This window comes from Giraffa tippelskirchi, chromosome 4, assembly GCF_054371585.1.
Source record: "Giraffa tippelskirchi isolate mGirTip1 chromosome 4, T2T-mGirTip1v1.2.pri, whole genome shotgun sequence".
In the NCBI taxonomy this organism is placed as follows: domain Eukaryota; kingdom Metazoa; phylum Chordata; class Mammalia; order Artiodactyla; family Giraffidae; genus Giraffa; species Giraffa tippelskirchi.
In genome coordinates, this window is record NC_137278.1 from 5,204,712 (window position 1) to 5,218,508 (window position 13,797).

The 13,797-nt window shown below is 45.9% G+C and overlaps 1 protein-coding gene across 30 annotated transcripts in view; it reads left to right on the forward strand.

Annotated features, from left to right (window-relative positions):
- The window catches only part of RAPGEF1 (Rap guanine nucleotide exchange factor 1), a 245,696-nt gene that overhangs the window by 182,371 nt on the left and 49,528 nt on the right, over positions 1 to 13,797 (forward strand). For all 30 annotated transcript variants that reach the window (XM_081594660.1, XM_081594634.1, XM_081594651.1 and 27 more), the window contains one exon: positions 2,921 to 3,077. In XM_081594660.1, coding sequence (XP_081450786.1) covers positions 2,921 to 3,077 — 157 coding nt within the window. The remainder of the gene's footprint in view (positions 1 to 2,920; positions 3,078 to 13,797) is intronic.

A 13,797-nucleotide genomic window follows, 5' to 3' on the forward strand; every position in this document is an offset into this window, starting at 1 on the left:
TTATCCTGCCTCCTCTGTGGGTGGGGTTCCAGCAGGCAAGCTGTTGGCTACCCTCCTCCCCTGGTTCCCAGGGCAGTGGTGACGGGCCTGTGAACAAGCCGCTGGCTGCTGCTTGTGAGCAATGAACGGAGGTGTGAGAACAGGATCCCTGCTTGCCCTCCATGTAGACGGCTTTGCTTCATTTTGGAAGCAGATGAACAGCTGGTCCTCTGGACGTTTTTATGGTACAGGACCTTCCCTCCTGTTTTAACGTCCTTCCTGTGACATTAAGACACAGGACTGTTCTTCCTCCAAGCTGACTGTGTGAAGGGTGGACACACTTACCAGTATTTTTAGGTGCTCTCAGGAAAATGTCAACATCCAGTGCAGGCAGGAATTGAGCATCACATAAAGGTGGCCTCTCCCACCTCTTTCATCTAATTATCGCCAGGTGCTTTGGTGGCATCCGCTCAGGCCGGGGCTGGGAGGCCAGTCTTCGTTTAAAAAGGCCTCATCTGGCCTTGCCTGGGAGGAGAGGCAGAACTTCTAGGAGCACCTTCCCTTTCAGGACCACCTCACCTATGATCCAGGCCCCAGGAAAGTCTAAAAGTTTTGTTTTATTCTCCTAGTCATCCTTCCTAAGAGAATAGGTGTGACATTGAATACTCGGCATTTATATTATCCTCTAAAGCAGCCAAACCCTGGCTTTCTTCTTTTTTTTTTTTTTTTTTTTGGGTGAAGTAGAAAAGGATAGCTTTATTATTTTGCCAGGCAAAGGCGGATACAGTAGGCCTTGAAAAAAACATGTCCACACCCAGGAAGCTTTTTTTTTTTTTTAAAGCTTATAAACAACATAAGTTTATTTCTCATAGTTCTGAAGGCTAGAAGTTCAAGATCAGGGTGCCAGCATAGTTGGGTGAGAGCCCTCTTACCCAGGAAAATTTGATAAGGAGTTATAGAAGAGCCTGGCAGGGTACAGTCAAGGGGGCTGCAAAGAGTCAGATACAACTGAGCATGCATGCATTTATACAGCAATATTTCCCAAGGGTGGGGGTTGTTGACAAGATTAGGGTGTGTACAGGATCTCATGGTGCAAACCCTGGCTTTCTTGTGGCTCCTTTTTTACGTTTTTCTTTTTTGTAATGGGACTTGAGGAGTTTGCTTTCAGTCTTTCTGACTCTTCTTTTCTCCCTGTTGGAACACGCACGGGGTAGAGTTAACGGCAGAGTGGAGACCAGTCTCCTGGAAATGCTCTTCCTCCTTATCTGATTCTGAAGAGCTTCTTGTTAGATCATTGTTTGGTTCAGGTGTGTTTTTTTTAATGGCTTTATTTTTGGAACCTGTTTTAATCATCTTACAATATTCTGTATTTTTCTTACAATTATATCTGTGGAGAAAAAGCATATCTTTGGCTGCTAAATATCAGCTTCTTTTTTTTTTTTTTAATGGAGAAGGTAGCAGCCCATAAGTTTTCTACACTTTTGCTCTTCTTCTATTGTAATACATAATATTCAAAATAGAAAAATAATTCTTTCCATAAACTCTCAGGATAATTATCTTTAGTTATTTTAAAAATATGTGTAAGATATAAAACATCTTCCTTTTGGCCTCTACCTTACAATTGTTAGGGCCTCCAAAAGTACTTGGGGCTTGTATTGTGTTGTTGCGAAGTTGATACCTCTCCCACCACCACAGATCACCTCGCCTCTGACTTATCCTTCTTAAATACTCTTCATTAGTGCATTCCTCTGACTTCTCAACCATGGTTTATTGCAGGGGATGACAAAGCCAACCCAATGTTAGGAGGAATTCTAGTAAATGACAGGTCTCTTTGAACTCATATTTAAAGGTTACTCCTTGGGACTTCCCTCATTGGAAGTGGTGGTCCAGTGGTTAAGACTTCACTCTTCTACTGCAGGGGGCATGGGTTCGATCCCTGGTCTTGGAACTAAGATACAAAAAAAAAAAAATTTTTATTCAAAATAAAAGCTGTCTCTAAAAGACCCTGCCTGCTAAAATCCCACAAACCTGTTGGCTCCTCGTGACACATATGAGTTTTTACTTTCTTAGCACCAAAAACATTTTGTATTGGGGTATACCTGATTATTTGTAATAGTTTCAGTGAACAAGGAAGGGACTCAGCCATACATATACATGTATGCATTCTTCCCCAAACCCCCCTCCCATCCAGGCTGAAGCTTAGGTTCTTGATGTGTCATTACAGAAAGAACTCAGTGAGAGACAAAGTGATAGGTGAAAAGTAAAGTTGCTCAGTCGTGTCCAACTCTCTGCGATCCCATGGACTGTAGGCTGCCAGGCTCCTCCATCCATGGAATTTTCCAGGCAAGAGTACTGGAGTGGGTTGCCACTTCCTCTCCAGGAGGTCTTCCCGACCCAGGGATCAACCCAGGTCTCCCACATTGCAAGCAGACACATTACTGTCTGAGCCACCAGGGAAGCCCAGTGATAGGTAAGTGGATTTATTTAGAGAGAAACACACTCCATAGAGTGTGCGCCATCTTGGAAGGTGAGGGCAGCCCGCGAGTTTTTATCTAATTCAGAATAAGACGTGTACAACACTCTGACCTACTCGGAGGAGAGGAAGGTGGGCCGTTCCTTGAGAGATGTTATCAGAATCTTGTGGAGGATGTGAAGTTTGAAAAAACACATAAACTCTCGTGGTGGAATTTTTATACATTATAGGTAAGAAATGAAAAAAACCCTTAGACCAGAGTATAAAGCTCCACAAAATCTTCATTGGATGTAAGGAAATAGGTTCAGGGAGGAAAAGTGTATTTATTAAAAGGAGGTGCAGATTTTATAGAAAGGACTGAGAAACCCTAGTCATTGAGAAACTAGGTCTGTGCTAAACAGAAGACTTAAAGTGATGGCCATGCTTTGGAGTTTTAATATTCTCTTGAAAATCTCCTCCTGCCTCCAGCTCAGCCCTCTCCTCCTGCTACAGCCGAGTGTACCAAAGTCTCGCCAACCTCATCCGTTGGTCTGACCAAGTGATGCTGGAAGGTGTGAACTCAGAAGATAAAGAGATGGTGACAACTGTGAAGGGGGTCATCAAGGCCGTGCTGGACGGAGTGAAGGTATGTGCGGGTTCCCGGTGGTCCTCAGCAGGGACTTGGAGCTGCCTCACTGCCGGCTGTTTGTCTCACAAGAACTCGTTCCTAAACTCCTGAACGTCGGAGTGAACGTCTTCGGTGTCGGTGATGTTGGGTGCCACAGCTGTTTCTGACTCTCTGGTACACATGCTCTTACAGCCGCATCACCTTTGGAGGACTGGGCCCATAGTTAGAAAAGCTGCCAGAGGCAGCCAGCCTGTCCTGGGGCTTGTGTTAAATCTGCACTGAGTCTTTACACTGGCTGTGCACACCTGCCAGCTCAACAAAGTCCAGTGGAAACTGTTTTTTGCGTTGACTCTTAGCGAAACTCCAGCATGTCAACTGCTACCTTTTCATAGTCTAAGAACTTCTTAGTAGAAAAGCAGGATTGAGATGAATAAGAAGTAAAACTGAAATCTATGATGTAGTTTGTGAATTTATTACCCAGGGAAGTCAGAAATGGCATAATAGAAAATGATGAATCATTGTTAAGGTGGGAAGCAAAGTCCTTCTAAGGAAGGTTCTATGGTTCTACGGTACAAAACCCTAATTGAGAAAATAAGTCCCAGTGGATAAGGAGCAAGGCAGAATGTAGGGCAGAAAACAGGTGGGAGCCTGCAGGTCAGGATGAGGGCTGTGAGCAGGTGTGAACCCTGCTGTTAGACAAGGCTGTGTGATATCATGGAAGGAGGGCTAGGCTGAAGCCCAGTTAGATTTCACTCCCATTTTCACCTCTGCTTACCAGTCTGTGAACTGGAGCAATTTCCTCAAGTGCTCTGAACCTTGTTAACTCATCTATAAAATACACACAGTTATGGCACCCTATGTCATGGGGCTGTAGGAAGGATTAAATTATTTAATGCATGTAAAGCTTTTAGAACTATGTCTGGCATACGAACCACTCAGATCTTAGCTGCTGTTTATTATTAATTATGTGGTCCTAAAGGTACGCTTTGCAAATAGACCTCTTGGCTTGAAAAACTGTCTTCTTCTCCTTTCTAGACCCTCCTGTCCAAAATGGCAGCCAGGGTACTTACTCTAGGTCCAAAGACTTCTTTCCCCATTCAACCGTGCTACTAGACTCCTAAATGCTACCTCCTTGGACAGGTATTCCCCAGAACCTCTGGAGAGTAGAGTAAGGACCTCCTGATGGGTAGCAATTACAAACGGAAGGCTGAGAAAGCATTGCTTAACATTCCACACTGCTCCGGAATGAACCGTGTGGACTAGGGTGATCTGGGTGGCTCCCTGCTCTGTGTGATCAGGGCTGCTCGGTCTTCAGGGGCTTCCTGGAGCTCACTCAGAGGTGGGTGGGACTGGACGCCATCACAGCATCCTCTGAGAGTTCCCAGTCTCTTCATCCCCAGAGCAGTTAGGCCCTATCCCATCAGCTTTGGCCATGAGACCTACAGAGGCAGCCTCAGGTCGCTTTCCAGACTTGGCACCTGGTCACACATTCTCCCACGTGAGCCTCCTGGTCACTCTCTGAGGTCAGCAGGACGAGTGAGACGTGACCGGGGCTGTGATTCACCATCGGGCTGTGTGCACCTCTGCCGCGCCTTGCCTCTTCCTGTCCGGGCTTCTGGAAATGCTGTTATTGACAAGTGTTGTTTCTCAGGTGACGTTGTTGAAGTTTCCTCCTAGTGCACTGATTACAGTGAGACGTTCAAAACCGGTCAGAACATCCCAAATAGAAGAGTTTCTAGGCATGAAGCTTCGTGACACTCCCAAGTGGGTTTTCTTTATGGGATCATTAACGCATGTCATTAACACTGTCAGTTGAAAAGTTGTCTAAAAGAAAAATTGATCAGGTTTTTTCAGATTGACCCGGATGAGAGAGGGAGAGGGAACAAGAAAGAGAGAGACACCTGTTGATTATGAGTCTGTCAGTGTCTGAACTTTTCCACAATTGTTCCTAAAATATTTTAAGCAGAACAGAGATTCTCTTGGTGAGGAGCTCAGGAAATTCAGATTTGTTTCTTTTATTCAAGAACCCTTTAGCGAGAATCTCCTGTGTGCTGGGCAGTGTGGTAGAATTAGGAAGATAATGATAAAACTGCCATAGTCCCTGACCTGGTGGAGCTTCCAATCTAAAGGTGGAAAAGGCAACAGCCAAAGACCCGTAATTATATAATTATAACAGGAGTGGTGCTGTAGAAGAAAACGTGGTCTTACTTGGGTCTTGGGGGGACCTTCATTTTTCAGAGTGATCAGAGATGCTTCCCCAGGGATGCTCCCACGGTCAGGCTGCAGCCTATAGGATGAGCAGGAGCTGGCCTGAGTCACTAGGGGATGTCTGTGGTTGGAGTCAGTCAAGACCGCAGGGACAATCCAGACCCTGTGGTGCTGGCGTTTGTTGTTAAGATCTAAGTTGTCGTAACAGCTGACAATTGACTCCCCACTTAACTCAAAGGCCCTCACTTCCCATTTGCTGTAGGAACCACCTCCAGCCCAGGACTTGGCTGTTGGAGGACTGAGTTTCTCGAGGTCAAACAGATACTCAAGTTTGTCCTTTCAAAACCAAGACCCCAACTCTTCCTGGTTTCGCTTTTCCAGCGTTCCTTCTCCTCTCAGGTGTACAGCTTCTTACCCGTCTCTCTGGACTCGGCTTTACCTCTTTTCAAATCCTGGATCTCCCTGCTGAGCTCTCCAGCTTCTTCTCCAACAGCACACACACACACATTTAGTTTTTTGACTGAGGGGAAAAAAAAGCCTTCTTCTTGCACTGACCTGGGGGAAAAACTTTGGAATACCCACAGTTCTGTCATTTAACAGTCACCAACCAAAATTATGCTTGTGTACCAGACTCACCTTGAATAAGGTGAATATTTTGAAAGAAATATTTTCCTGACTGTATCAGCTAGGGGTAGATTTGACCACAAGAAAATCCAAAATAATCCTGGCTTCAAGAGGTAGAACTGTATTTCTCCTTCATGTGTAAGAAGCCTAGCAATAGGCGGTCCGAGGCCAATGTGGCATTTTCACAGACTGGCCAGGATGTGGTCTCCTATCCTGCTTTCCCATCATAACACACGGATTCCACTTCGAGGTGCAGAATGGCTGCTCAGTCTCCATCAGTAACACACGGATTCCACTTCGAGGTGCAGAATGGCTGCTCAGTCTCCATCAGTTACAACTACTAGCAAGGAGGAAAAGAGAGTAGGAAGTTGTGCCTTCTCCATTTGCTGGTACTTACTCCAAGCCCTCACAAACTGTCACATTTTATTGGCCAGAACTTAGCCATGTGCCTGAGTGAAATTCTGCTAACACGGAAGAGCAGATATCATGGGGCACCTAGCTGTTTCTGCCACAATGACATTTAAGATCAGCCATCACTTTTATTCCCTGTTCAGCCTATTTTAAAATTTTTTATTATGACAAATTTTAGACATCTGCAAAAAGAGACAGTATAATGAAGCCTCATCACAGAGCTTCCACGATTGGCCAGTCTTGTTCCCTCCAGACCTCTTCCTGCTCCTCTGGATTATTTGGAAACGAATTTGAGACATCCTAACATCCGTTCATCTGTAAATACCTTAGCACATAGCTTCAGAGCAAGGCACACTTTCTGCGAAGGGCCAGATAGTAGATGTTTTAGGTTTCTGGGGCTACGCTTGGTCTCTGCTGCACATTGGCCTGTTGCATAGTCTTTGTTTTTTGTTTTAATTTCATTTTTTTAAACAAAGCATTTTTACCTTGAGGGCCTTACAGAAGTGTCAGGGGAGTGTGTAACTTCCCCGGTTCTGTCTCATCACAACAAAAATTTGAAGCGACGGACGTTAAAGCCCTTGGCACGTCACATCCCTCGGACACTGTTACAGCTCTGTGTTGCAGCTCAGTTTTATTTAGAAAATAAAGGAAAATACATCCTCAAGGCACGAGGGCATGCAGACCCAAAAGACGCGAAGAGAGAGAGAGAAAGAAAAAGAGAGAAAGCTCACGTGCGTGGGAGAAAGGCCCTCCCCACCCCCCACCCACCCACTCCCACCCTACCCCCGGCCCTTTGGCTCCTCTTTTTATATGTTTTTTTCATCCCCTGGGCCTGCCCTATGTAAATTGGGCTAGCCAGGAGTGCTCTTCTACCTGAGGTCCTCACTCCAGACCTCAGCCCTTCCTTTGTTCTATTTTCGCGGGCTTTTCCCTTCCTTGTCTTTTAGCCACCACCATTCTGGATTCCTTTTTCCTATTCTAACTACCTAACAGAAGCAAGCCCTGGGCTGGATTTGGCCTGCAGGGAGTAACTTGCTGTTTCTAAATAGTTTGTTTTTCAACTTCAGATCCAAATAAATTCCACACACTGTTATTCATTAATAGGTGTCTAAAGTTCTCCCTTCTCTGTAGTTTTATCCTTGCAACTTATTTGTGTGTGTGTGTGTGTGTGTGTGTTTAAGGAAGGGTTGTTTCTCCTAAAAGTCTCCCATACTCTGGTTTTGCTGATTACATCTTCACAGTATTATTTAACATGTTCCTATGTCTCTTGAGGGCTTCCCTGGTGGCTCAGATGGTAAAGAATCTGCCTGCAGTGCAGGAGACTTGGGTTTGATTCCTGGATCGGGCAGATCCCCTGGAGAAGGGAATGGCTACCCACTCCAGTATTCTTGCCTGGAGAATTCCACGGGCAGGGGAGCCTGACGAGCTACAGTCCATAAGGTCACAGAGTCAGACACGACTGAGCAACTAACACTTTCACTTTTCTCTCTGACCCTTGAGTTTCCTGGAAAACTAGGCTGAATCAGATTCAAGTTTGTGTATTTAGAAGAATATTTCCTGGGTGCTGCCCTACACTTCCTTCTAGAAGCATCTTTCCCTTTTTGATGCTAATAACCATTGATGGTTATTGCTTAGATGGTTCGTTCCTTGGGATTGCTAAATGGCAGCATTCTGATTCTTCCTGCCTTCCCTTCCTCATTCCTTAGTGGGAATACATTGAGACAGACCTCCCCTTGTCAGTCTTGGTTACCCTGTGTTATAATTCCCAGGGAAGAGGCAGGATCAACGCTCAGTTCCTTTCTTTACTTACAGGTTATCAGAAAGTTATGACCAACCTAGATAGCATATTAAAAAGCAGAGACATTACTTTGCTAACAAAGGTCCGTCTAGTCAAGGCTATGGTTTTTCCAGTGGTTATGTATGGATGTGAGAGTTGGACTATAAAGAAAGCTGAGCGCCGAAGAACTGATGCTTTTGAACTGTGGTGTTGGAGAAGACTCTTGAGAGTCCCTTGGACTGCAAGGAGATCCAACCAGTCCATCCTAGAGGAGATCAGTCCTGGGTGTTCATTGGAAGGACTGATGTTGAAGCTGAAACTGCAATACTTTGGCCACCTGATGCGAAGAGTTGACTCACTGTAAAAGACCCTCTGTCATCCTCTTCTCCTCTTGCCTTCAATCTTTCCCAGCATCAGAGTCTTTTCAGATGAGTCAGTTCTTCGCATCTGATGCTGGGAAGGATTGGGGGCAGGAGGAGAAGAGGACGACAGAGGATGAGATGGCTGGATCGCATCACCGACTCGATGGACATGAGTTTGGGTAAACTCCGGGAGTTGGTGATGGACAGGGAGGCCTGGTGTGCTGTGATTCATGGGGTTGCAAAGAGTCGGACACAACTGAGTGACTGAACTGAACTGTACTGAATTATCAGAGTGAGTGTTTCTTAGCATCCTCTTAACATGACCTGTGGATTGAGATTTTTACTGGAGCATTCTGAACGCAGGTTTATAAACACACTCTATGTCTAGTCCGTTGCACATAGGATCTGTAATGATGTTCCCGTCCCGTGTTTGAGCAGTGATGGCTTCTTCAGATTGTTTCCTGAGTTCATTTTGACGTGACCCCAGAAGTCTTTGATAGTTTTCTCACTTTGGGGTATGAAAAGGTGTTCTGGGTTCATCTTGTAGTTACTTGTGTGTGAATGTGGTAATAACTTTACTGAGACATAATGCCTCCACCGTACACTTCACCCATCTAGAACGGACAACATAGTGATCTTTAGTATCTTCTCTGCATTGTGCAGCCATCTCCACGGTTTTAGATTTTAGACCATTTTCATAGCTTCAGAAAGGAACCCCATGCCCTTTGTACTGTCCCCAGACCCTGCCCTTGTTCTCTCCATCCCCCAAGCCTTTGGTAACTGCTAGTCTACTTTCTGTCTATACATTTGCCTCTTCTGGACACTCTACACGTATAAATGGACTCATGTACTATACTGTTTGGCCTTTTGTGATTGGTCTTGTCACTTAGCATCATACTTTTGAAGTTCATCCGTGCTGTGGCGTGTATCAGTACTTTATCTCTCTTTATTGCCAAACTATACTCCATTGCATGGCTATACCACATATTATTTATTCATGGACATATGGAAATCTCGGATGTTTTACCTTTTGGCAGTTTTGGGTAAGGCTGCTGCTGCAAACACTCAGGTATAAGTTTTTGTGTGGGTGGTTGTTGTTGCTCAGTCATGTCTGACTCTGTCTGGATATATGTTTTCATCTCCCTTGGGTATACGCCTAAGACTGCAGGTGCTGGGCCATATAGTAACTCTGTGTTTGATCTCATAACAGACTGCCATACTGATCTCTGAAGCAGATCTACCATTGTACGTCACCACCAGCGGTACATGAGGGTTCCAGTTTCTCCGCGTCCTCACCAACACGTGTCACCATTGGCTTCTTTGATACAACTGCCTAGTGGGTTTGCAGCAGTACCTCACTGTGATTTTGATTTCATTTCCCTGCTGGCTGACGATGTTGAACATCTTTTCCTGTGCTTACTGGTCTTTAGAGAAATGTTTATTCAGATCTTTTGCTTATTTTTAAATTGTGTTATTTATCTTTTTTTATTATAATTTTTGTTGAGTTGTAATCAGCTAGTACATTTCTTCCCAACGACCTGGCATCGGCCAGATTCCTTTAGGGAGATCTGGTCCCCTTTCTCAGGGAATGGTGTTCAGAGACCTCACTCCACGGTTCCTCGTTGCTCCTGATTGACCACATGCTTAGTTTCTTTAAGAGAAAACATGTCCTGAGTTTATTCGGGTAGTTCCAGTTCACTTGCAGGACCACTGAAGTTTTAACTTAGCCTCATCAAGCTTATATCTTAATTTCCTTCCTCCCACCCTGAAAATCCCAGTTTTCAAAAATATTAACGTAATGACTCATTTGTCTTTCTCAGAATGCAAACACAGCAGTCTCAGAATAACAGCAACCTCCTCCATCAGCATGAGTATTAAAAGTTATTAAAGATGTGTCAGAGTTATTTTTGACCTTCAGGTTATCCATAATTTTGCAATCATTTGAAATAGTTCTCTTGGTGTGGCCACGTGGCTACACGGTCCGTCTCATGTACCTTCTGTTTGCGCACTTCCTGTGTGCAGTGCTCTTCAGACTCATCGCTCTACGGAAGCGGAGAAGGAGAGGGGAGGGGGCAGAGGAAGACGACAGGGGATGTGTAGAAGGAAACCGCTGCGTAGGAACGGTGTGGATGTACTTTCATAAGTCAGAAAAGGCATCTTGCTGCTATTTCAGGTTCATACATTCCGGGTGTGGGGGTGTTTTGTTGGTATGTTTTTTAAATTACGGGGTATCTTAAAGTAAGATAAGCCCTCCCCAGTCCACTTTCTGAGCTCACCAAGTATTTTTTCTAGTAGAGCTGCTGACATGAAGCACTGTACTGACCATTTACTGCTTTTTCCTTCTCACGGGTGTTGGGTGTAGAAGGACGTCCTATCCAGCTAGAAGTTGTAGCAGCAGCAGCTCCTTTGGGGCCCTGATGTGTTCTGCTTAGTTACAGAGTCAGGAGAAGGGCTTTCAGTGATAGGATAAGCTTGTTCAGGGCCTTTTTTGGGGTGACTCCTGAAAGCTTTATTGAAGACACAAGTGCTCAGGTTTTCAGTTACGCCCCTTTCCCATGCTGGCCCGGCCCCACCTCTGGGCCGATGGAATCTGAACTCTCCTCCGGCTGCCTTGTGTTGAAGCTGCTGTGTACTCCAGAAGCGGCCTTCAGGAGTCCCCCACCAGCCCGCTGCTCGCGGGCACCTTGCCTGCTCAGCACCCTGCCTTGTCCTGAGAACGGACGGGAAGGAAGACACTTCCTCTCTTCTGTTGCTGCCTCGCCCCCACTTAGGATGGGGGCGAGGAAAGTCCCTTTTTGTCACCATGAAAGTCGCACAGGGGCTGGACAGCCCTGTGATTACATTATACCTCTGTAGTTACAGGAAGCTCCCCAGTGGCCTGCGTCCAGCGGACAGCTTGCTGGTAGAGTGGCTGTGTTGTGGCCGTAAGCTTAGGGCCCGGCGGGGACAGAGGGGTGACAGGTCGGGACACGGCCTGAGCAGAGCAGCAGGCCCCCGGCTGCAGAGGAGGGTGCTCTCCAGGTGGAGCGTATTTTCTCCCCGGGTGACCCCAGAGGGCTTGGGCCTCCCCACGCACAGCCCGCGTGCCCTCTGCCAGGCAGGGACCAAGAAGGCAAGAACAGATAGGAGTGTGTCTTACCTGAGCCCCGAACTGTGCTTTGACTGGACGAGGGTTATTTCAGATGGAAGCATCTCTGTGATCACTCGGTATGAATAAAATGAACATGGAAATGCAGCATTATGTATTTAGAAAGGGACTTTTCCAAATACCTTTCTGGCTTTTGAAAACTGCTTTTCCGTGAACCAGCAGTTGTCTGACATATAGCCGCCGGCTCTGGACCCAGTCTCAGTCTCTCCTAACCTGTGCGCGGGAGGACGGGAAAGTCTGACGTCCTGCCAGAAATCCAGCCTCGGTAGGGGGCGTAGGGCTCTCAGTGGGATCGCCGAGGATGCACCCGTTCTAAGGGCGCTCTTACTGCCTGTGAGAGTGAAGGCCTGCTGGCCAGCGTGTCTGGGCTGGAGGGCCACGGTCACCATGCCCCTCACCTGTGGCTCTGGGCCTGGGCCCGGTGGGGTGGGGTGCGGGGGCCCTGGGCTCTGCCTAGGTCTGGAATGCTGCTGCACACTTGCGCACGTATGCTGTCTTCAGTGGTTCTGTTGCCGTCGTTCATTAGTTGGCTTCGCACAGCTGCTGCTCCAGAAAGATGGCGTTCTAATTATAATAGCTCAAGAATTAGTGGAATGTTCTCCTGCCTCGGCAGATGCGAGTGTACACACTTCTCTGTCTTCCCTTGCCCTGCTCATAAAGAGCATGAGCGTGAGTGTGGGGCTTCCGAGGGCTCCCCCGATGCCATGCCCCCAGGGTAAACTGCCTCGCCCAGCCCTCTGCAGGCGACAAGGTGCGGGGGCTGCCTCCCTCTTCCAATTGTGTCGCTCTTGGCTCTGCACCTTGTCTGTAATCACCAGCCAGGCAGCTGTTCCTTCAGCGTGTGGGGGATCGTGTTTAACTTGTAGATGGTGGTAAACAGGCACTGCTGACCTTCTCCTCCCTTCTCCCAGTCCTTGATTGTGGGTGATCCCACCCTTCTCATCTGCAGGAACAGGCATTGACTGTGACAAAGTGGGGTGACACTGACACCGATTATATGACACATGCCTGTTTTCTCTTTTAATTAGTATTTCAGAATCGCTACATGTTCACTGTAGCAACTTAAGAAAAAACAGAAGCAAAAGCAAAAACATAGCAGGTGTCTCATAGCCATATTTTTTTCTATACATGTGTTCTTGGTTGTGTTTTGTTTCCAAAACATACTGTGTATACATCAGTGTACCATCTGGTGGGTTCTTTTCCACTTAACATTGTATTGTCTTTCCACACTGTCATATATTCTTGTTTTGAGTTTTCTTAATAGTAGTGTAATGGTCCAAGAGACTGTCTTTTCCCAATCCACAATCTGTCCTGCTTGCCACCCCCACCCCCCAACAAAGAGGATAGGGGACTTCCCTGGTAGTCCAGTAGTTGGGACTTGGCCTTCCAATGCAGGGAGTCCTGGTTTGATTCCCTGGTCAGGGGGCTAAGATCCCATACGCCTTGGGGCCAAAAAACCAAACGATAAAACAGAAGCAACATTGTAATAAAGACTTTAAAAATTGTCCACATGGGGGGAAAAAGTAGCCGGTTAGCCATTTCTAGTCTTAATCAGATGACAGAAGTCTCTTCTTATCTTAATTGTATCTTTTCCCATGTAAACAGTTCAATTTGTTCTATTTTTATTAAACCACAGACTAAAAAATTTTATTATAAAATATGGGACTTACCTGGTGGTACAGTGGATAAGAATCTGCCTACCAGTGGAGGGGACATGGGTTTGATCCACATGCCTCGGCAACGAAGCCCATGAGCCACAACTACTGAAGCCTGTCTTCTAGAGCCTGCGTGCTGCAACTACTAAAAGCTGGTGCACCTGGAGCCTGTGCTCTGCAACAAGAGAAGCCACCGCAGTGAGAAGCCCATGCACTGCAACTAGAGAATAGCCCACGTTCAGCAACAACCAAAAATTAATTAACTGATTAAAAATAAATAAAATATGGCATGCCATATATGTTTTGAATAGCCCACGTTCAGCAACAACCAAAAATTAATTAACTGATTAAAAATAAATAAAATATGGCATGCCATATATGTTTTATGTTTCTGGCAGAGTGACTAAGGTCATTCAGACCATGTACTGTCATTTGTAAAGAGCATAGTATTTGGGATATTTATCATGATCTGGGTGTGGCTAGGATCCAAAAAAGCTTTATTTAAGGGAAAAATAAGGGGCTTCTTTTCTACCAAAATGTGATTTTAATAATT